This window comes from Loxodonta africana, chromosome 1 (genome assembly GCF_030014295.1).
Source record: "Loxodonta africana isolate mLoxAfr1 chromosome 1, mLoxAfr1.hap2, whole genome shotgun sequence".
NCBI lineage: Eukaryota > Metazoa > Chordata > Mammalia > Proboscidea > Elephantidae > Loxodonta > Loxodonta africana.
In genome coordinates this window covers 2,708,731-2,733,651 of record NC_087342.1, presented here as the reverse complement: position 1 = coordinate 2,733,651, position 24,921 = coordinate 2,708,731, and the positions used below count along the sequence as shown (strand labels likewise).

The following is a 24,921-nucleotide window of genomic DNA, read 5'->3' as shown; positions in this document are numbered from 1 at the left end:
TAGGACATGCTGACTCAGAGGGACCTGTAGGACATTCAAAAGTAGAGGTGTAACTGGAAGTGGATGAGTCAATCTGGAGATCAGGAGAGAACTAAGACGAAGACACAGATACAGGAATCGTCATCTACAGATGAATATTTAAGCCATGAGATGGACGACGTCATCCAGAGAGGGGATACCATACAGAATGGGGAGAGACGATGCTCTAGAAGAGGGAAAAACCCTAAGGAACAACAAAATTTAAGGGAGAAGGAGCCTGCAACAGAGTCTACAAACTTGTGGACACAAAGCTAATAGGGAGAACCAAAAAAAAAAAAAAAAAGAGGGTGTTTCAAGAAGGAAGGAGTGGAAAACAATATGCATAGCTATAGGATGAAGACGAAAATGCACTGAATTTGTCAGCGTGGAAGGGAATGATGGTGTTAGTGAGAGCAGTTTCAAGGGAGCGGTGAAGCCCAGGGCAGAGCAGACTGAATGAGTGGGAGAAGAGGAGACGACCAACTGACCCTCTCAAGAGCCTTGGCTGTGAAGGTGAGCAGAAAGGCAGTGGTAGGTGGGAAGGGAAAAAGCGTACAGGTTACAGCTTTTTTTTTAAATCCTTTACACAGGAGAGAGGGGAGATAACTGATTACTGGGGGGTCCTGAGGTGGGATATGCTCCAGAAAGAGGAAAGGAAGAAGGGTGGCAGGAAGGGGTTCCAAATCTCGTGGCCTCGGATTTCTCTCTGAAGGGTCTAGAAGGTCATCTGTTGACAAAGAAGGGGACAAAGGGGTAGTGATCCGAAGCCAGTGGAGAAGATCTGAAATAACTGCTAAACAGGAGAGAATGATAACTAGGGAAAAGCAGAGAAGATTGCTACACAGTTAGACAACCAACTACCGATTACTTGATTTTCTCAGCAGCGTGCGTGTAGTTTGACTGACAGTTGCCAGGTAGGTGTGACAAGAGACAAGAGAACAAGAAGTTTAAAAGGCTGGAAGATATTGGCAGTGACAGACGATAGAGTCTAAGCTGGATGGAGACGGATGTGGAAGCAGGAGGGCCCGAATGACGACAAGAATGAAGAGCCAGAGGACTGGAGATCTTAATGTGAGAGTAACAGCAAGAAAAGCTAGCAAGCAGGTTTGAAGGGTAAGAAGTTGTGTGAAGAGAGGGACTTGCAGGGGTTTGGTGGTCAGATTGAAGGAGTTCCTGGCTCATGGCTTCAGTCTTTCTGCGAACGAAACAATAAAGGCGTTTGTTGAAAGGAAAGGAGGGTATGGTAGAGCCTGAGATTTAAAGAAAAAGGAGACTGTCTTCAACAGCTAATAAAGAAAAGAGCAGGTGAGGAATTCAGAAAGACTGTGTGGCAGCACAGAGGGTCAATTCATATTGGAAATCATCAATTTATAGAGATACCAATCTACTAATTCTAGGCGAGCATAAGAAAGAAGGTGATATTTTTTGGCAGATTTTCTTCTGAAAATTTTCATTTTCCCGAAAGCTTTATGAAAAAAAGGCTTTCCTTCTGCAACTGGGAAAAGTAAATTTTCTCCAGTGGTTTGAGTCTATAATAAACAAGTAGATAAATGTATTTAGTTCACTCTGATTTCTCTAGATAAATTTTATTATACGATTAAATACATAAAACCTTTATCTATTAAAAAAAAAAAAAGGCTAAGCACATATAGTAACTCTGAGGGAAAACCGTGGTCACAGCCCCAACTCACGGGAAAAGGGCATCGAGGACTCTCTGGCCAGTCAACAAAGGATGGTTGGCTGGCAGCTTCTCAGTGACTGGTCGAACTTGCCGAACAGGCCAGACCTGGACCATGCTGAACTTCTCCTTGACACCTTCGAATTCTAGCTCCAAGACAACATCCTATAAAAACGCAGAGAGATTTGAAGGACAGACAAATTCATTAACATTTTATACCCTAAAATCAAGATCATCCCCGAGTCCTAAAGCTTTCCTCTTGGGGGTTGGCCTATGGATGTGGGGAAGGAGATTTTTACTTACTGTAAGCTTTCATATACAGTCTGAATTTTTTTTAATAGGTGCATTTACCACTATTTTAATGATTTAAAGGTTCATCCAAACCCAGAACCAGTTGCTGTCGAGTGGATTCCAACTCACGGTGACCTCAGGCATATCAGAGTGGAGCTGTGCTCCACAGTCTTCACGGGCTGACTTTTGGAAGGAGATCACCAGGCCTTTCTTCCAAAGTGCCTCTGGGTGGACTTGAACCTCTAACTTGTCAGTTAGGAGCTGTGTGCGTTTATATCACGCAAGGACTCTCAACCAGTCGCCACTGAGCTGAGTCTGACTCATGGTGACCCCATGTGTGTCGGAGTAGAACTGTGCCCCATCTCTGATTTTGCTGATATCTGAATCTGAATTCTCTATTTCAGGGTGGTTCCCCCCGTATGGCAGTAAATCTCTAAGCTAGCGAGTGAACCTAACAGACTGTCCAGAATTCCAATCATAACTCAACTCTTTTGTTCTCTGTATGTTGTAGAGCACAGACTTATTCTTGTGAAATGATTCAGTAATTACCTTTTATCATATTCTATTGAAGGAAAATTATATACTACAATGGTCTTCTCAATAAAGTATCTTTATACCAATAATGACTATTATGGGTCTACGGTATTTGATATAATGTGTATAAATAACATTAAAAGACTAAGTTTGAAATGGTTCACCCAAGCTAAGAATTCATATAATCCATTAGACAATTAGCTATGTGAATATAGATCATTAAAATCAAAGTCTATTCTAGGTCTAAAGAATCGAGTCTTAAAATAAATGCAGCTTAAGTTAAGAAGGGGAAACCCTGCTGGCATAATGGTTAAGTCCTATGGCTACTAACCAAAAGGTTGGCGGTTCAAATCCACCAGGTGATTCTTGGAACCTCTATGGGGCAGCTCTACCCTGTCCGATAGGGTCGCTATGAGTCGGAATCAACTTGATGGCAATGGTTTGGTTTTTGGAAGTTAAGAAGGTAGGAAAACATTATACTAAATAGCTCTCTCTCCTAAAAAGGAAAGGACAAGTTCCATTTTTTTACTCCCAAGCCTAAGTTAAAAACACAAAAATACCTTGATTAAAAAATAATTATAATTATGGAAGTTGCTTAAAACCTATACACCGAACATCAATTCTGTAACTATGTGGGGCACTAAAACTGGGCAGTTGTCAAGTATAAACAGGGCCACTCGGTTCAACAAAGTTTAAATGATACTTACAGAGGTATCGTAGTTCCCAGGTGGAGCAACGTAAGTCACGGTTCCTCTGTTTCGCGGGGGTAACATGATTTTGTGTCTGATGAGTGAGTTCTCGTTGACAATTCCATAAATATCCCCGCCAGTGATATGGCTACCAACCTAGAGAAGAAAAGCAACAAATCCAAATAAACATCAAGTGGACACCCTCTGCTCCTACAACTGACATTATCTGCCTCACTTATTAACAAATCATGTTAGTTCTATAATCCTTCTAGTCGATCTAAGTTTAAACTATGCTTCCGCATAGTTCATTTCGCATTCTTTTACCAGCGTTAGGGATCTTGGTAGTAGAGACATACCCGTAGGTTTTTGCAAGGTGTAAAGTCCCATTTGATGTCTCTGCTCAGAGCAGACACGTTGACTCCTCTGGGTATGTAGATGCTCTGGGTCTGACTGCTGATATCCGACAAAGGTCTCTGAATCCCGTCAAAGATGGCTCCCATAATGCCAGGGCCAAGCTCTACCGAGAGGGGTTTGCCAGTGCGGAGTACAGGATCTCCAACAGACACACCAGCTTCAGAGAAGAGGTTGAGGAAAACTCACTGTAACAGTTTAGTGAGGCTATAAAAAGGAGATACCACCAAGTAATGAAGAAAAGACACACACGTAAGGGGCTGAAACAGAGGTTCCCAAACTTTTTCAGTTTGCGGTATCCTTAGTGTTTCACTAATTTTTTCACAATGCCGCAAGCCAAAAGATAAATCTCACAGTTCCACTTATTAAAGTTAGGTCCAGATAGAATAATGAGAATTTATGTCTAACAATTACGTAGCAATCTGAAAGATTAATACAAAGAAATTGAAAGAAAAAATACTTTAATTCCATTTTTAAATAACCACACTTGTGATGAATGGAATGCATGTGCCTGCTCGGCCTTGTACAATTTTCAAACCTTGGAATCAGACAGGGCACCTGCTCCACACTGACTGTCACACAGTGCTCGCTTTTGACCTTCACGACCACTAGACACTCAGCTTCGCAAAGATACGGTGGCATCACCAACAAGAGCGTAGTACGGTCTACATCACAAGCAAACAATGAAACTGTTTATTAACTCAAGCTACTAGTTCACATGGTATCTGACAAGATGTCTAGTATTTTTGTATCAACCTCAAAAATTTTAAACATCATGAGGCACTAGGTGGGTACACTGTGGCTGCCCCAGAGTAACTCAGCACAGTTTGGAAATCGCAGGGCTAAAATCATACGGAAGTAAACCGCTTGTAAGTTAATATATTGTGCCATTTATATTACTCAGGAACATGAGTTGCCAAAACAGGATATTAGTTCCCAAGCAAAAACTTAAAAATCATAAGAATTAAGAAGTCATTTTAGAAAAGAAAGGAATAAAATCTACAAATAAGTACATTGTATCTGCCTTGCTCTCACATATTTGTTGATGGGAGAACCCATACAACTACTATTGAGAGCAATTTAACAGTATCTGTCAAAATTAAAAACACACAAACTTTGACACAGGAATCAGACATCTGTGAATTCATAAAAATTAGAGTTATCTACAACATTGTTTTTAACAGCAAAAGACTAGAATCAACCAATATTTCTATCATTAAGGGACTGATTAATAAATTCTGGTCAATCCATACGATGGAATTCTACGGAACTGTTTAAAAAAGAAAATAGGAAGCATCTGTAAATTGCTCTGGAAAGATCTCCAAGGTATGTGTTTTCATTTACAATTTTTTTTAAATTAATTTTTATTAAGCTTCAAGTGAACATTTACCATTCCAATCAGTCTGTCACATGTAGGTTTACATACATCTTACTCCCTTCTCCCACTTGCTCTCCCCCTATTGAGTCAGCCCTTTCAGTCTCTCGTTTCGTGCCAATTTTGCCAGCTTCCCTCTCCCTCTATCTTCCCATCCCCCCTCCAGTCAAGAGTTGCCTACACACTCTCCAGTGTCCACCTGATTTAATTAGCTCACTCTTCATCAGCATCTCTCTCCCCTCCACTGACCAGTTCTTTTCATGTCTGATGAGTTGTCTTCGGGGATGGTTCCTGTCCTGTGCCATCAGAAGCTCTGGGGAGCATTGTCTCTGGGATTCCTCTAGTCGCAGTCATACCATTAAAAAAAAAAAAAATTTTTTTTAGGTATGGTCTTTTTATGAGAAATTGGGGTCTGTATCCCATTGGTCTCCTGCTCCCTCAGGAGCTGTCTGTTGTGCTCCCTGACAGGGCAGACATCGATTGTGGCTGGGTACCAACTAGTTCTTCTGGTCTCAGGATAATGTAGGTCTCTGGTTCATGTGGCCCTTTCTGTCTCTTGAGTTCTTAGTTGTTGTGTGACCTTGGTGTTCTTCCTTTGCCTTTGCTCCAGGTAGGTTGAGACCAATCGATGTATCTTAGATGGCCGCTTGTTGGCATTTAGGACCCCAGGCGCCACAATTCAAAGTGGGATGCAGAATGTTTTCATAATAGAATTATTTTGCCCATTGACTTAGAAGTCCCCTCAAACCAAGTTCCCCAGACCCCAGCCCCTGCTCCGCTGACCTTTGAAGCTTTCATTTTATCCCGGAAACCTCTTTGCTTTTAGTCCAGTCCAATTAGGCTGACCTTCCTTGTTTTGAGTGTTGTCTTTCCCTTCAGCCAAAGCAGTTTTTATCTACTGATTGATCAATAAAAAGCCCTCTCCCTCCCTCCCTCCCCGCTTTGTAACCACAAAAGTATGTGTTCTTCTCCGTTTTTTCTATTTCTCAAGATCTTATAATAGTGGTCTTATACAATATTTGTCCTTTTGCCTCTGACTCATTTCGCTCAGCATAATGCCTTCCAGGTTCCTCCATGTTATGAAATGTTTCACAGATTCGTCACTGTTCTTTATCGATGCGTAGTATTCCATTGTGTGAATATACCATAATTTATTTATCCATTCATCCGTTGACGGACATCTTGGTTGCTTCCAGCTTTTTGCTATTGTAAACAGAGCTGCAATAAACATGGGTGTGCATATATCTGTTTGTGTGAAGGCTCTTGTATCTCTAGGGTATATTCTGAGGAGTGGGATTTCTGGGTTGTATGGTAGTTCTATTTCTAACTGTTTAAGATAACGCCAGATGGATTTCCAAAGGGGTTGTACCATTTTACAATCCCACCAGCAGTGTATGAGAGTTCCAATCTCTCCGCAGCCTCTCCAACATTTATTATTTTGTGTTTTTTGACAAATTAATCATGCCAGCCTTGTTGGAGTGAGATGGAATCGCATCGTGGTTTTAATTTGCATTTCTCTAATGGCTAATGATCGAGAGCATTTTCTCATGTATCTCTTAGCTGCCTGAATATCTTCTTTAGTGAAGTGTGTGTTCATATCCTTTGTCCACTTCTTGATTGGGTTGTTTGTCTTTTTGTGGTTGAGTTTTGACAGAATCATGTAGATTTTAGAGATCAGGCGCTGGTCGGAGATGTCATAGCTGAATATTCTTTCCCAGTCTGTAGGTGGTCTTTTTACTTTTTTGGTGAAGTCTTTAGATGAGCATAGGTGTTTGATTTTTAGGGGCTCCCAGTTATCTGGTTTCTCTACGTCATTTTTGGTAATGTTTTGTATTCTGTTTATGCCTTGTCTTAGGGCTCCTAGGGTTGTCCCTATTTTTTCTTCCATGATCTTTATCGTTTTAGTCTTTATGTTTAGGTCTTTGATCCACTTGGAGTTAGTTTTTGTGCATGGTGTGAGGTATGGGTCCTGTTTCATTTTTTTGCAAATGGATATCCAGTTATGCCAGCACTTTGTTAAAAAGACTATTATTTCCCCAATTGACTGACACTGGGCCTTTGTCAAATATCAGCTGCTCATACGTAGATGGATTTATATCTGGGTTCTCAATTCTGTTCCATTGGTCTATGTGCCTGTTATTGTACCAGTACCAGGCTGTTTTGACTACTGTAGCTGTATAATAGGTTCTGAAATCAGGTAGAGTGAGGCCTCCCACTTTCTTCTTCTTTTTCAGTAATGCTTTGCTTATCCGGGGGTTCTTTACCTTCCATATGAAATTAGTGATTTGTTTCTCTATCCCCTTAAAACATGACATTGGTATTTGGATTGGAAGTGCGTTGTATGTACAGATGGCTTTTGGTAGAATAGACATTTTTACTATGTTAAGTCTTCCTATCCATGAGCAGGGTATGTTTTTCCACTTAAGTATGTCCTTTTAAATTTCTTGTAGCAGAGTTTTATAAGTTTTCTTTGTATAGGTCTTTTACATCCTTGGTAAGATTTATTCCTAAGTATTTTATCTTCTTGGGGGCTACTGTGAATGGTATTGATTTGGTTATCTCCTCTTCGGTGTTCTTTTTGTTGATGTAGAGGAATCCAAGTGATTTTTGTATGTTTATTTTATAACCTGAGACTCTTCCAAACTCTTCTATTAGTTTCAGTAGTTTTCTGGAGGATTCCTTAGGGTTTTCAATGTATACGATCATGTCATCTGCAAATAGTGATAGCTTTACTTCCTCCTTGCCAATCTGGATACCTTTTATTTCTTTGTCTAGCCTAATTGCCCTGGCTAGGACTTCAAGTACGATGTTGAATAAGAGCGGTGATAAAGGGCATCCTTGTCTGGTTCCTGTTCTCAAGGGAAATGCTTTCAGGTTCTCTCCATTTAGAGTGATATTGGCTGTTGGCTTTGCATAGATGGCCTTTATTATGTTGAGGAATTTTCCTTCAATTCCTATTTTGCTGAGAGTTTTTATCATAAATGGGTGTTAGACTTTGTCAAATGCCTTTTCTGCATCAATTGATAAGATCACGTGGTTTTTGTCTTTTGTTTTATTTATGTGATGGATTACATTAATGGTTTTTCTGATATTAAACCAGCCTTGCATACTTGGTATAAATCCCACTTGATCGTGGTGAATTATTTTTTTGATGTGTTGTTGGATTCTATTGGCTAGAATTTTGTTGAGGATTTTTGCATCTATGTTCATGAGGGATATAGGTCTAAAATTCTCTTTTTTTGTAATGTCTTTACCTGGTTTTGGTATCAGGGAGATGGTAGCTTCATAGAATGAGTTGGGTAGTATTCCGTCTTTTTCTATGCTTTGAAATACCTTCAGTAGTAATGGTGTCAAGTCTTCTCTGAAGGTTTGGTAGAACTCTGCAGTGAAGCTGTCTGGGCCAGGACTTTTTTTTGTTGGAAGTTTTTTGATTACCGTTTCAATGTCTTTTTTTGTTATGGGTCTATTTAGTTGTTCTACTTCTGAATGTGTTAGTTTAGGTAGGTAGTATTTTTCCAAGAATTTGTCCATTTCTTCTAGGTTTTCAAATTTGTTAGAGTACAATTTTACATAGTAATCTGAAATGATTCTTTTAATTTCATTTGGCTCTGTTGTGATGTGGTCCTTCTCGTTTCTTATTCGGGTTATTTGTTTCCTTTCCTGTTTTTCTTTAGTCAGTCTAGCCAATGGTTTATCAATTTTGTTAATTTTTTCAAAGAACCAGCTTTTGGCTTTGTTAATTCTTTCAATTGTTTTTCTGTTCTCTAATTCATTTAATTTAGCTCTAATTTTTATTATTTGTTTTCTTCTGGTGCCTGATGGGTTCTTTTATTGCTCAGTTTCTATTTGTTCAAGTTATAGGGACAATTCTCTGATTTTGGCTCTTTCTTCTTTTTGTATGTGTGCATTTATCGATATAAATTGGCCTCTGAGCACTGCTTTTGCTGTGTCCCAGAGGTTTTGATAGGAAGTATTTTCATTCTCGTTGCTTTCTAAGAATTTCCTTATTCCCTCCTTGATGTCTTCTATAACCCAGTCTTTTTTCAGGAGGGTATTGTTCAGTTTCCAAGTATTTGATTTCTTTTCCCTAGTTTTTCTGTTATTGATTTCTAGCTTCATTGCCTTGTGGTCTGAGAAGATGCTTTGTAATATTTCGATGTTTTGGATTCTGCAAAGATTTGTTTTATGACCTAATATGTGGTCTATTCTAGAGAATGTTCCATGTGCGCTAGAAAAAAAAGTATACTTTGCAGCAGTTGGGTGGAGAGTTCTGTATAAGTCAATGAGGTCAAGTTGGTTGATTGTTGTAAGTAGGTCTTCCGTGTCTCTATTGAGCTTCTTACTGGATGTCCTGTCCTTCTCTGAAAGTGGTGTGTTGAAGTCTCCTACTATAAATGTGGAGGTGTCTATCTCACTTTTCAATTCTGTTAAAATTTGATTTATGTACCTTGCAGCCCTGTCATTGGGTCCGTAAATATGTAATATGGTTATGTCTTCCTGATCAATTGTCCCTTTTATCATTATATAGTGTCCTTCTTTATCCTTTGTGGCGGATTTAAGTCTAAAGTCTATTTTGTCAGAAATTAACATTGCTATTCCTCTTCTTTTTTGTTTATTATTTACTTGATATATTTTTTCCATCCTTTGAGTTTTAGTTTGTATGTGTCTCTAAGTCTAAGGTGTGTCTCTTGTAGGCAGCATATAGATGGATCGTGTTTCTTTATCCAGTCTGTGACTCTCTGTCTCTTTATTGGTGCATTTAGTCCATTTACATTCAGCGTAATTATAGATAAATAAGTTTTTAGTGCTGTCATTTTGATGCCTTTTCATGTGTGTTGTTGGCCATTTCATTTTTCCACATGCTTTTTTGTGCTGAGACGTTTTTCTTAGTAGCTTGTGAGATCCTCATTTTCATAATGTTTAACTTTATGTTTGTTGAGTCATTACGTTTTTCTTGGCTTTTTTCTTGAGTTATGAAATTGATATTCTTTTTTGTGGTTACCTTATTACTTACCCCTATTTCTCTAAATAAAAACCTAACTTGTATCGTTCTATATCGCCTTGTATCACTCTCCATCTGGCAGTTCAATGCCTCCTATATTTAGTCCCTTAATTAACCTTAATTTATTTGTTTTTGTGATTTCCCTATTTGAGTTGATATCAGGACGTTCTGTTTTGTGACCTTGTGTTGTGCTGGTATCTGATATTATTGGTTTTCTGACCAAACAATATCCTTTAGTATTTCTTGTAGCTTTGGTTTGGTTTTTGCAAATTCTCTAAACTTGTGCTTATCTGTAAATATCTTAATTTCGCCTTCATATTTCAGAGAGAGTTTTGCTGCATATATGATCCTTGGCTGGCAGTTTTTCTCCTTCAGTGCTCTGTATATGTCGTCCCATTCCCTTCTTGCCTGCATGGTTTCTGCTGAGTAGTCTGAACTTATTCTTATAGATTCTCCCTTGAAGGAAACCTTTCTTTTCTCCCTGGCTGCTTTTAAAATTTTCTGTTTACCTTTGGTTTTGGCGAGTTTGATGATAATATGTCTTGGTGTTTTTCTTTTTGGATCAATCTTAAATGGGGTTCGATGAGCATCTTGGATAGATATCCTTTCGTCTTTCATGATGTCAGGGAAGTTTTGTGTCAGGAGTTCTTCAACTATTTTCTCTGTGTTTTCTGTCCCCCCTCCCTGTTCTGGGACTCCAATCACTCGCAAGTTATCCTTCTTGATAGAGTCCCACATGATTCTTAGGGTTTCTTCATTTTTTTTAATTCTTTTATCTGATTTTTTTTCAGCTATGTTGGTGTTGATTCCCTGGTCCTCCAGAAGTCCCAGTCTACATTCTAATTGCTCGAGTCTGCTCCTCTGACTTCCTATTACGTTGTCTAATTCTGTAATTTTATTGTTAATCTTTTGGATTTCTACATGCTGTCTCTCTATGGATTCTTGCAACTTATTAATTTTTCCACTATGTTCTTGAATAATCTGAGTTCTTCAACAGTTTTATCAGTGTGTTCCTTGGCTTTTTCTGCAGTTATCCTAATTTCATTTGTGATATCTTTAAGCCTTCTGTAAATTAGTTTTTTATATTCTGTATCTGATAATTCCAGGATTGTATCTTCATTTGGGAAAGATTTTGATTCTTTTGTTTGGGGGGTTGGAGAAGCTGTCATGGTCTGTTTCTTTATGTGGTTTGATATGTACTGCTGTCTCCGAGCCATCACTGGGAAACTAGATTTTCCAGGTAATCAGCTAAAAAAAAATGCAGTCAGATCCCTATCTGAATTCTCCCTCTTGCTCAGGGTATTCGGATGTTAATGGAGCCGCCTGGGGAGGGTGGGGGAGGGATCAGAGAGCTAGGAGTGTAGCACCACAGAATATAGAGCTGATCCCCGCGTTCACGCTCCGCCCCCGTCCGCCAAAATCCCGGCGGGACGGCTCCCCGGCTGGGATGCTACTCTCCCCGCTTCGAGACCAGTCACTTCCGGGGACTTCTCCCTCCGGTGCGCCGCACCGCTCGTGCAAACTGGGTGGGCGTCTCCCGCACGAACAGGTGGGCCCACCCCCGGGGTCTATTCAGGGGAATATAATTGGACCCCGCGCTCATGCCCCGCCCAGGCGCGCCCAAATCCCAGCGGGACGGCTCCCCGGCTGGGACGCTGCTTTCCCCGCTCCAAGACCAGTCACTTCCTCCCGGGGACTTCTCCCTCCGGTGCGCTGCACCGTTTGCGCGAACTGGGTGGGCGTCACCCGCACGACCAGGTGGGCCCGCCCCCTGGGTCAATTCAGGGGAATATAACTGATCCCCGCGCTCACACCCGCCCGCTCTCGCCAAGATCCCAGCGGGACGGCTCCCCGGCTGGGACGCTGCTCTCCCCACTCTGAGATCAGTCACTTCCTCCCGGGGACTTCTCCCTCCGGTGCGCCGCACCGCACGCACAAACTGGGTGGGCGTCCCCGGCACAAACGTGTGGGCCCCGCCCCGGGGTCTATTCAGGGGAATGCGCTCACACCCCGCCCGCTCTCGCCAAGATCCCAGCGGGACGGCTCCCCGGCTGGGACGCTGCTCTCCCCGCTCGAGATCAGTCACTTCCTCCTGGGGATTTCTCCCTCCGGTGCACCGCACCACTCGTACGAACTGGGTGGGTGTGGCCCTCACGAACAGCTGGGCCCGCCCCCGGGGCCTATTCAGGGGAATGCGCTCACACCCGCCCGCTCTCTCCAAGATCCCAGCGGGACGGCTCCCCGGTTGGGACGCTGCTCTCCCCGCTCCGAGACCAGTCACCTCCTCCCGGGGACTTCTCCCTCCGGTGCGCCGCGCCGCACGCGCGAACTGGGTGGGCGTCCCCCGGACGAATGTGTGGGCCCTGCTCCGGGGTCGCTTTAGAGAAATATAGCTGATACCCCCGCTCGCGCCACGCCCGCTGCCCGCCAAACTCCCGGGGGGACAGCTCCCCGGCTGGGACACTGCTCTCCCCGCTCCAAGATCAGTCACTGCCTCCCGGGTGCTTCTCCCACCGACTGCGCCGCTACGCCGCCCGCGCCAACCAGCTAGACTTCCTCCCGGGATGGGTTCGGGGGGGGGTAGGGCTGGGCCCCTTGTCTGTGCCGTCTGCCCCCCTGGGCTCTGCCCCAGATCGGGCTCCAAAGGTCACCTGCCTGGTACACTGGCTCCTAGTTCTGAAAACGGTCGCTGTCTGCCTGTATTTGTTCGTTTTCCGTCTCTAAGTCTGTGTTTGTTGTTCAGAGTTCGTAGATTGTTATGTATGTGATCGATTCACTTGTTTTTCCGAGTCTTTGTTGCAAGAGGGATCCGCTGTAGCGTCCACCTAGTCCGCCATCTTGGCCCCCTTCATTTACAATATTTGATTATAAATTTTTTCAAAACTTACAGCAAATTTGGAAGAATTTTACACTGGATGCCCCTATATCTACCAGCTAGATTCTACCATTAACATTTTGCTATCCATCCATCTTCCATGATACATCTATTTTTAAAGAAAAAAAGCAAGGTCCAGAACAGTGCGTATAATGTGCTCTTTGAGGGGAAAAAGGGAGGAGAAATAAAAACATACACGTGTATTTACTCACATATGCAATTAAGAAACTAGAAAGATATACAAGGTACCAATAAAAGTGGTTGTATACATGTGTATCTTTAAAAATGGCCAGATACAAGATGACAAAGGGGAGAGGGAGGGTGTTCGCCACAGGCATTTTCATTTCTTTACTTATTGTTAATTTTCAAATCATGTAAAAGGTTAAATAAAAAGATAAGGCTAAAAAAGAAAAAAATCTGTTCGATTACTCACGACTTAAAAGACTTTTAGTTTTATTTCAAATTTTCAAATAATTTTGTTTTGAATTAGCACACCAGTACACATAGGATTGGTTATCTGCCAGCATGTATTTTAATATGGCAAAAAAAAAGAAAAATGTATCAAATAAATCTTGATTAAATAGTCAAAGAATGAATGCTGACCTTGAGAGTCAATTTAAGCAAAAGACATAAGTGAGCAAATAAAAGTAAAAAAAAATTTAAAGTGGTTCCCTTTCACCAGGCTTAACAATTTATTTCTCACAGAAAATTTAAAATATAAACTATATTTAAAAGCCCAAAATACGATAACCAAACATATAGCAGAGATTCTCTAGTGCGAAAGCTGTAATGTAACGTGCAATCCAGCACTATTCACCAGAATAAGGATAGAGGGTGCTGACCGATGTGTTTATGGACTTACTATTTTAAACAGAATCACAACTGGAGAATTTAAACCAAACCAATCAATGCTGCTATGCAGTTTATGCTTTCTCTATAGTAAGCATCCCTCTGAAGAAAAATTCCAAGTGGTTTTCCCCAAGTTTGTGAACCACCAAAACACGAAGAGCAATGGAAGTTCAGAAGATAATGCTAATTTTCCAAAACAAGAGCATTCACTTCTAGTACCTTCCTCCCTTTCTTCAATAAACTCCTGTAAAAATTAGGCTTCTGTACAACACCAGCATTACACGCTTATAGTATCAATGGTTGATTCTGCTTCTACTTTTCAATTAAATCCTTAGATTCTGACATGTACAAAGTGGTGGGGAATTGAATCAAAAGGATACAAGTTTCTTCATACACCTGGATAGTAGCCATGTCACCCTCCAATCGAATGATCTCTCCCACCAGCTCGCTGTGGCCCACTCTCACCAGCTCATACATGGCTGCACCCGCCATGTCACAGGCCGTAACCACTAAAGAGAACCAGAGAGTATTCTGATGACTCGAGACTCTGATACTCTGTAAATACTAACAGATAATTAAAACATGTAACAATAAATCCAATAACATGCCTCTCACATTCCCAAGGAACTCAAATACCCATAATGGAACACCCAGATAGCTCCACGTGGAGGTGCATTTTTAGTAGAGGCTACAAAGCCCTGAGGGCACAGTGGTTAAAGTGATCCACTGCTAACCTGAGCATCAGCGGTTCGAAGCCAGCAGCAGCTCTGATGTGGCACTCTGCTTCATGCAGATTTACAGCCTCCGGTTTGGTTTCTTGTGTTTTCTGAGGCCCTGGTGGTGTAACTGCTACGCGCTCAGCCGCTAACCAAAATGTTACAACCCACCAGTGGCTCCTCGGGAGAAGATCTGGCGATCTCCTCCTGAAATGACTACGGCCTAGGGAACCCTACGAGGCAGTTCTACTCTGCCACATGGGGTCGTTTAGAGTCAGAATCAACTTGATGGCATTTAACATCATAAAGTAGGACACACACACACACAAATACAATTCTTGGGCTAAAGATGATTTATTTAAAAATATATATGAAAATTATTTTCAAAATTTTGAGGTTGTATATGATAAACTCTTATCTGATAGCGTTGGGGTCCTTCTGATCATCTCAGGTTGCTATAATACATGGATGGTTTTTGGCACAATTAAAAAAAAAAAACTTTAGAACTAAAATCATAGCAAGAGTTTCAGCTAAGAGTACGGGAGAATGCCGCACAAGCGTCAGTTTGCTGTGTTGTCAGCACGTCCCTCGGAACTGAATATTTAAAGCAGTATTTTTACTTTCGCACACTTTGTATCAGCGGTTTTTTAAAACTCTTCTGGGCGTGGGCCCTTCTGATAGTCTAATGGTAGCTGTGTATAGAGAAACACGCATCTGCGGAATTTTCCTTACAGACCAGGAGACGATGTTTATGATCTGTCTCAAACACTGGCTGAACTTCAGGTTAAGAACCCCTACTTCCTGTCAGTAGTGAACCAGAATGGGAACCTAATATTTTGGTCTAATATGTTTCTAGTAAGTAAATTTATTTTTCTGGAAGAGAGGAAAGGTTGTCACATTTTCAGATATGTGTAAAAAAAAGAAAAAAAAATTTTTTTTTTTTAGTAGGAACAAACCCAGTTTTAATATTTCATCTTCTGATACGATGGATTAGAATGATGTAATCACTTTAATCACTAATATTCAGATGGGAACTACTAATAATTATCGTGTGTTAGAACCACTAAGACCTACTCATTCCGTAAACATTGATTTGTACCTACTTATAGAAGAATGATTAAGACGTACTTGATACCAAAGGTGGACCCCTGGTGGCGCAGTGGTTAAGAGCTCAGCTGTTACCAAAAAGTCAGCAGTTCCGACCCATCAGCCACTCCTGGGAAACCCTACGGGGCAGTTCTACTCTGTCCTATAGGGTCACTGTGAGTCAGAATTCACTCAATGGCAACGGGTTTTAATAACAAAGCAATGCAATTTCCTTATTATCTTATGAAGCACTCAAGAATTATAAATAGGTTCCAGGAGTAGTTTACTACAAGTTTCAGAAGAATATTTTTACCTAAACTCTCTTGATGGTATTCTTTTGGTTTTTCCCTAAAAGTCCTTGTATAGAGTCTGTCTGCCCTGAAGACCCTTTAAAATTATTAAAAGGAAAATTGTTTCTCTAATTTTTTTATCTTCTCAGATAACATTTTGGGGATTTACAGTCATGTGGACATGGCAAGAGAGACTAAAAGCAGCGAGATGTAGAGTCCAAGCTAGAATGCTATGATTTACGTGGTAGGAGCTTCTCGGAGAGAACTGCCAGAAAAGCTGTAGATCTTAGAAGGGAAATAATTTATCTCTTCTTCTCGATGGCACTGGGGGCGGACTGGGTCTCCTTTATGAAAGAAAGCTGCTTTAGGGAGTCGCTGAAACTAATGACTACTTGCTCATTATTTACTAAAATATTCAAAAGGTTATTTAAAAAATGGAGAAACTTCTGGATTGAGTAGAATAAATTATTCCCCTGTAAATATTACTTCTCATTCCCTCTTACTATTTTCCATCGGTGAGACTGAGCTTTAGGGGTGAAAATATAGGCCCTGTACCTATTATTTAGACTCCTTTTTTTAAAAAATAACATTAAGAGAAGAAGATATGTATAAACACCTTCATTTTACCCCCCGGAGTTTTCTAAAAACACACTTTATTAATGGGTTGCTTTAAGGTGTATCAGTAGGCGATGAGCCTTAGTCTAATTTCATGGTCCCTTTAAGATACACAAATTTAAAACTTCAGTCTGCACTAGTTTGCTAAATCTAGGTTAGAACGGTAAAGCTGTTCAACTTGGATCCCGCTTACTCAGCATGCAATATACATGCTGTTTTGTAAAGCTTATGGGTTTAAAAAAAAAAAGCATTTGTAAATCAGTAAGGCAAATAAGATGGCAGGAAAAACCTTTTATAAGAAACTAATTTTAAAAAGTGCTCAGGCAGTTTTTCATTTAAGTATTACAGATTATAACAATTACTCTTCGGGCTTCACTTCAGAATCAACTTGTTCAGTAAAAACTTACTTTAAAAACATGATTTTTGCTTTTAAATTGAACTTAAAATATTTATGACTTCACTATCTAATATTACGTACTTCTGGAAATTCAAACTTAAAAAAAAAAAAGTCAGTGCCTAAATGTATCACTGTTTCCTTGACACATGTATAATCAAGAAACTAAAAATAAATTCTAGAAAGTTTTAGTTCTCTTTCCACAATGACCTGTAGCAGCATTCTCATTTCTATTTACCGGCCAAAATTTTGTTTTTATTATCCTCTCCAGAATGTGCAGTCATTTCCTATGTCTGAGTTAATCACAGTAGCAACATGGAAAACCGATGGCAGTTTAGATCATAACCTCAAAAAATCTCCTTTGACCCAGCCACCAGAGCCATCTTCTCGGACTCTGCAGCACTGCTTTTCATCTCCTCATGAAATATTCTCACAGAGCCTCCTCCAGCTAGGCATGTCCTTTAACAACATGTTTTATACTTCTGGGATGTACTCCTGAATGAAGACAGAGCAATCTGAGAGAAGACTATGAGGAGAGCTTCAAAACCAGGGGCTGACAAACTACAGCCCAGGAGCCAAATCTGGCCACTTCTGGTTTTTGTAAATAAGGTTTTGCTGGAACACAGCCCCACTCATCTGCTTACATACTGTCTACAGCTGCAGCAGACATTTCACATTGTGACAGCAGAGCTGAGCAGTCACAACTGAGACCGTGTGGTCTGTAAAGCCTAAAATATTTACCATCTAGTCTTCCACAGAAAAAGTTTGTCAACGCCTGCTCAAGGCCAAAGAGACAGAGCATGACCTCTGAGGAAGGATAAAGAGACTGTAACTATTTAGAAAAGGAAGATAAGAGGCAGAGTCAAGGATACTGCTGAGAAATACTCCAGAGACAATTTTCAAAGTTCTAATCAAATTAAGAGACATTACGGAATGCCTATCTGTAAGATATTGGGTACTAAACACTATAAAATTATTATAAGTTATAAAATTTATAGCTTTTTCAGCTCAAATTTAACAAGAAAAATTAAGATACATATAGATAAAACTCTGAATACTAGTTATACATTTATGTAACGGATTAAGATAAAAATAAACAGGATATCACAAAACGGTATCTGAATAATTATCAAATTAGATAACACCTTACGATGGCAACATTACTTCAGTCTCACAGAGGTTACGGGACCTTTTTAAGGACTGATAAAATTTCTGTTATTGAACAAAAGCTTTGTATTTCTCCCCAAACACCCTGAAAAGACAGCCGGGTAGTAAGAAGCTACAAATTCTTACTACGGGGATGATTACGCGCCACTTACCAGGCCCTGAGACCCCATGCACATAACCAAATGTGCTTTCTTTATCTTCATCGAGTATTTTGGGTAGCTTGGAGAAATCCATCATGTTAATTTACCTACGGTTAAAAAAAAGAAAAAATTAAGTTATAATTCAACCCCCAAAGCAACAGAATCAATGTGGGTGGTCGGTCAACTTTCACTTTGGTGTATTGGTTTACTATCACCTGTTCAAGGTAAAATATAAAACTATTTAGACTGGGTTAAAAGTATCTCCTTCCTGGGGGCCTTCTGGTTATTAAAATTCAGAACTGTATATCTGTATGCAAGGTATTCCACAAGGAATAACAAACAGAGTAACAAACCACGTAAAATCTTCCCCACGACTTATCCAGTCCTGCAACGTCTGGCCTCCCTTTATCTCTCTGGCCTCTTCTGCTAGTACCCTTCCCTTCAATCATTCCGCTTATACACAGTGAACATTTCGCCAGCTTCTCAAAAACACAAGAGCACTCTGCCTCAAGGCCTCTGTACCTGGTGTTGTTCCCTCCGCCTGGAGCGTGCTTCGCCCAGACCTTTCTTCCAAGGTCACTTTCTCCTTGAGGCTCCCTCCCACCTAAATAAACACCCTGTGCTTTGTGTTTCAGCAGAACACTTTTCGGAGCACTGGTGGCACAGTGGTTAAGAGCTCAGGCTGCTAACCTAAAGGTCGGCCGTTTGAATCCACCAGCTGCTCCTCGGAAACACTATGGAGCAGTTCTACCCTGTCCTATAGGGTTGCTATGAGTCGGAATAGACTCAATGGTAATGGGTTTGTTGTTTTTGTTTTGTTTTTTGGTATAATATTTTTTATCACCTAACAAATTATATGGAGCCCTGGTGGGGCAGTGGTTAAGAGCTCGGCTGCTGAGGCAGTTCAAATCCATCACCTGCTCCTTGGGAACCCTATGGGGCAGTTCTACCCTGTCCTAGATGGTTGTTTTACAACTTTATTATCTTTCTCCCCTGAAAAAAATCTTCAATTATTATAGTTTGAGAAGAGACTACAAATTCACCAAAGCGAGTTTCTCCCAAATATCTGCAAGGCATTAAATTAAAAAATAGCCTTGGGAAAAGTGTCAGTAAACCTGGGAATTACTCCAAACTAGACTTTTCTATTAAAAAATGTGCCATATACGGGAACATATTACAGACCCTGAAAAGTTATACCCTGAAGTAAGCTGTAGCCACTTTGGATTACTGGACTTTAAAATTCATCTGGGGACATTTTTCCTTTTTTACTGGAACACCTCTTAACATCTCGCAATGTTCCACAGAACGGTTTAAGAAATTCTGACTTAGTTCAAACCCTTCATGTTACAGATTAAAAAAAAAAAAAACCCGTTGCCGTCGAGTCGATTCCAACTCATAGCGACCCTATAGGACAGAGTAGAACTGCCCCACGGGGTTCCTAAGGAGCGCCTGGTGGATTTAAACTGCCGACCTTTTGGTTAGCTGCCGTAAGCCTTAACCACTATGCTGCTAGGGTTTCCTACGTTATAGATATGTAATCTGAAAAAAATAAGTAAAAAGGAATGAACTATCTGAGTCCAACTAGAAACTGGTGGCAAACACCATAGTAGAAAGCGTATTTTTGACTGCTGCTCTAACTTAAAACTTACCGATGATTTCTTTAAGAAGATGAAATACATATAAAAAGTTAAATAATGTCCTACAACAGCAACTGGAAAGATCAGACAGGAATCTTAGGGGTTGGTGAGTTTATGTGAATGGAGGAGGAACAACTCAGAGGAGGAGGGGAGAATGGCTGAACAACTAGACGAATGTGATCTAGGTCACTGAATGGTACATGCAGGAACTGTCGAATTAGTGTATGTTTTGCTGTTGTATATTCTCAACCACGACAACAACAAAAAGGAAAAAAAAATTAATTAACGTCCTAAAGCAATCATATTGGAAGGGTCACAGACCAACAAGCAATAAAGTACCAAAGGGCATACATTTACTTACTGGAAGTTCAAAGACAATGTTTAGAGCAGACATCTTGAGGGTCAGGTAGAATTTGCATGAACTAGGAAAGGAATGATATCAAAGGCATTCCACATAGGGGAAAAACAAGAACAAAAGAATAGAGAAGAAATTTCAAGAATTGTTTTTACTAGGGTAACAGTGAAATAAGGATGCAAAAGTAGACAGGCTCATCTGTGGGTCCTGAACTGAATGCCCAGTAAGGAAGTGGACTTCATCCTATAAACAACAGGGAATTACTGAAGACTGATGGATAACTACCAATAAAAGAATGGTATTTTAGGGTAATTACTCTTAGATTAAGTAGGGGCAGAGGGGAGGAATGCAGGCAAGAACAGTTGAAAGCTCTGGAAATGGTTAAGACTTGCGTAAATAAAATTCAATTCATCAGACATTTACTCAGCTCCTACCAAGGGAAAGGGAGTCCCTGAACGGCACCATTAAGCACTTGGCCACTAAACAAAAGGTGCCTAAGAAGTAAGGCCTGGAGATCAACTTCCCATAAGCCAACCACTGAAAACCCTACGGAGCACAGTTCTACTCTGACACACGGGGGCCCCGTGAGCCAGAGCCAACTTAATTGCAACTGTCTTTTGTCTTGTTTTTGTTTACCGAGGGAAAGACACCGTACTTCGTTTAGGGGATAAGGGTTAACGTGTGACTATCCTCAAGAGGCTAAACAACTGTACTGGAAAGCAGACTGACTTAAATGCTCAATTGAGGTGAAACAACGCACTGGAACAGAGGAGAACATTCTGATGGAGGAGCAGTGTAGGCCAACGCGGATAAGCACCGGGCACAGGTAGTAGAAAGTACACTGTGACGTTGATTGTGCAGGGTAGATGAGGTAACATCTGAGTCCAAACAAAAGAATCCAGAAAGGAGAAGGAAACACTGAGCCTTGGGGATATAATTCAGACAGTGCTGAGAAGTGTTTTTCAGTCTTTCTGGGGCCACTGAAGGAGCTCTACTCCACAGAGCACAACTTGTAAATGACTAGCAAAAATGTCATGGAACTGGGAAGACAGTGTAACACTGCAGTCATTAAGAATGCAGTCCTAGTTTGATGTATTTAGTGCTGTCAGAAGGGGGATGGTGGACTGGGCTAACAGGGAAGAACTGAGTGATTAAAGAAGCCGGCAAACACACACAAAGTAAACATTAAAACCACATGGCGAGCACCCAATGACAGGGCTGCAAGATACATAAATCAAATTTTAACAGAACTGAAAAGTGAGATAGACACCTCCACAATTATATAGGAGACTTCAACACACCACTTTCGGAGAAGGACAGGACATCCAGTAAGAAGCTCAATAGAGACACGGAAGACCTACTTACAACAATCAACCAACTTGACCTCATTGACTTATACAGAACTCTCCACCCAACTGCTGCAAAATATACTTTTTTTTCTAGCGCACATGGAACATTCTCTAGAATAGACCACGTATTAGGTCATAAAACAAACCTTTGCAGAATCCAAAACATCGAAATATTACAAAGCATCTTCTCAGACCACAAGGCAATAAAACCAGAAATCAGTAACAGAAAAACTAGGGAAAAGAAATCAAATACTTGGAAACTGAACAATACCCTCCTGAAAAAAGACTGGGTTATAGAAGACATCAAGGAGGGAATAAGGAAATTCTTAGAAAGCAACGAGAATGAAAATACTTCCTATCAAAACCTCTGGGACACAGCAAAAGCAGTGCTCAGAGGCCAATTTATATCGATAAATGCACACATACAAAAAGAAGAAAGAGCCAAAAGCAGAGAACTGTCCCTACAACTTGAACAAATAGAAACTGGGCAACAAAAGAACCCATCAGGCACCAGAAGAAAACAAATAATAAAAATTAGAGCTAAACTAAATGAATTAGAGAACAGAAAAACAATTGAAAGAATTAACAAAGCCAAAAGCTGGTTCTTTGAAAAAATTAACAAAATTGATAAACCATTGGCTAGACTGACTAAAGAAAAACAGGAAAGGAAACAAATAACCCGAATAAGAAACGAGAAGGACCACATCACAACAGAACCAACTGAAATTAAAAGAATCATATCAGATTATTACGAAAAACTGTACTCTAACAAATTTGCAAACCTAGAAGAAATGGATGAATTCCTGGAAAAACACTACCTACCTAAACTAACACATTCAGAAGTAGAACAACTAAATAGACCCATAACAAAAAAAGAGATTGAAACGGTAATCAAAAAACTCCCAACAAAAAAAAGCCCTGGCCCGGATGGCTTCACTGCAGAGTTCTACCAAACTTTCAGAGAAGAGTTAACACCACTACTACTAAAGGTATTTCAAAGCATAGAAAATGACGGAATACTACCCAACTCATTCTATGAAGCCACCATCTCCCTGATACCAAAACCAGGTAAAGACATTACAAAAAAAGAAAATTACAGACCTATATCCCTCATGAACATAGATGCAAAAATCCTCAACAAAATTCTAGCCAATAGAATTCAACAACATATCAAAAAAATAATTCACCCTGATCAGGTGGGATTTATACCAGGTATGCAAGGCTGGTTTAATATCAGAAAAACCATTAATGTAATCCACCACACAAATAAAAGACAAAAACCACATGATCTTATCAATTGATGCAGAAAAGGCATCTGACAAAGTCCAACACCCATTTATGATAAAAACTCTTACCAAAATAGGAATTGAAGGAAAATTCCTCAACATAATAAAGGGCATCTATGCAAAGCCAACAGCCAATATCACTCTAAATGGAGAGAACCTGAAAGCATTTCCCTTGAGAACAGGAACCAGACAAGGATGCCCTTTATCACCGCTCTTATTCAACATCGTGCTAGAACTCCTAGCCAGAGCAATTAGGCTAGACAAAGAAATAAAGGGCATCCGGATTGACAAGGAGGAAGTAAAATTATCTCTATTTGCAGATGACATGATCTTATACACAGAAAACCCTAAGGAATCCTCCAGAAAACTACTGAAACTAATACAAGAGTTTGGCAGAGTCTTAGGTTATAAGATAAACATACAAAAATCACTTGGATTCCTCTACATCAACAAAAAGAACATCGAAGAGGAAATAACCAAATCAATACCATTCACAGTAGCCCCCAAGAAGATAAAATACTTAGGAATAAATCTTACCAAGGATGTAAAAGACCTATACAAAGAAAACTACAAAGCTCTACTACAAGAAATTCAAAAGGACATACTTAAGTGGAAAAACATACCTTCCTCACGGATAGGAAGACTTAACATAGTAAAAATGTCTATTCTACCAAAAGCCATCTATACATACAATGCACTTCCGATCCAAATTCCAATGTCATTTTTTAAGGTGATAGAGAAACAAATCACCAACTTCATATGGAAGGGAAAGAAGCCTCGGATAAGCAAAGCATTACTGAAAAAGAAGAAGAAAGTGGGAGGCCTCACTCTACCTGATTTCAGAACCTATTATACAGCTACAGTAGTCAAAACAGCCTGGTACTGGTACAACAACAGGCACATAGACCAATGGAACAGAATTGAGAACCCAGATATAAATCCATCCACATATGAGCAGCTGATATTTGACAAAGGCCCAGTGTCAGTTAATTGGGGAAAAGATAGTCTTTTTAACAAATGGTGCTGGCATAACTGGATATCCATTTGCAAAAAAATGAAACAGGACCCATACCTCACACCAAGCACAAAAACTAACTCCAAGTGGATCAAAGACCTAAACATAAAGACTAAAACGATAAAGATCATGGAAGAAAAAATAGGGACAACCCTAGGAGCCCTAAGACAAGGCATAAACAGAATACAAAACATTACCAAAAATGACGTAGAGAAACCAGATAACTGGGAACTCCTAAAAATCAAACACCTATGCTCATCTAAAGACTTCACCAAAAGAGTAAAAAGACCACCTACAGACTGGGAAAGAATTTTCAGCTATGACATCTCCGACCAGCGCCTGATCTCTAAAATCTACATGATTCTGTCAAAACTCAACCACAAAAAGACAAACAACCCAATCAAGAAGTGGACAAAGGATATGAACACACACTTCACTAAAGAAGATATTCAGGCAGCTAAGAGATACATGAGAAAATGCTCTCGATCATTAGCCATTAGAGAAATGCAAATTAAAACCACGATGCGATTCCATCTCACTCCAACAAGGCTGGCATGATTAATTTGTCAAAAAACACAAAATAATAAATGTTGGAGAGGCTGCGGAGAGATTGGAACTCTTATACACTGCTGGTGGGAATGCAAAATGGTACAACCCCTTTGGAAATCTATCTGGTGTTATCTTAAACAGTTAGAAATAGAACTACCATACAACCCAGAAATCCCACTCCTCGGAATATACCCTAGAGAAACAAGAGCCTTCACACAAACAGATATATGCACGCCCATGTTTATTGCAGCTCTGTCTACAATAGCAAAAAGCTGGAAGCAACCAAGGTGTCCATCAACAGATGAATGGGTAAATAAATTGTGGTATATTCACACAATGGAATACTACGCATTGATAAAGAACAGTGACGAATCTGTGAAACATTTCATAACATGGAGGAACCTGGAAGGCATTATGCTGAGCGAAATGAGTCAGAGGCAAAAGGACAAATATTGTATAAGACCACTATTATAAGATCTTGAGAAATAGTATAAACTGAGAAGAACACAAACTTTTGTGGTTACGAGGCGGGGAGGGAGGGAAAGGGTTTTTTACTGATTAATTAGTAGATAAGAACTGCTTTAGGTGAAGGGAAGGACA

General features: G+C 40.3%; 1 protein-coding gene across 3 annotated transcripts in view; it reads right to left on the bottom strand.

Annotated features, from left to right (window-relative positions):
- The window catches only part of ATP6V1A (ATPase H+ transporting V1 subunit A), a 71,515-nt gene that overhangs the window by 23,702 nt on the left and 22,892 nt on the right, over positions 1–24,921 (bottom strand). For 2 of the 3 annotated variants that reach the window (XR_010321303.1, XM_064281251.1), the window contains exons 2-6: positions 18,143–18,237; positions 14,103–14,231; positions 3,567–3,781; positions 3,229–3,366; positions 1,710–1,861 (exon numbers count right to left, since the gene is read on the bottom strand). Coding sequence is in view for 2 of the 3 variants with exons in the window: in XM_064281251.1 (XP_064137321.1) it covers positions 1,710–1,861; positions 3,229–3,366; positions 3,567–3,781; positions 14,103–14,231; positions 18,143–18,227 (719 nt within the window). In the remaining variant the exon portion in view is untranslated. The remainder of the gene's footprint in view (positions 1–1,709; positions 1,862–3,228; positions 3,367–3,566; positions 3,782–14,102; positions 14,232–18,142; positions 18,238–24,921) is intronic. The other variant, XM_064281325.1, reaches the window with a different exon arrangement.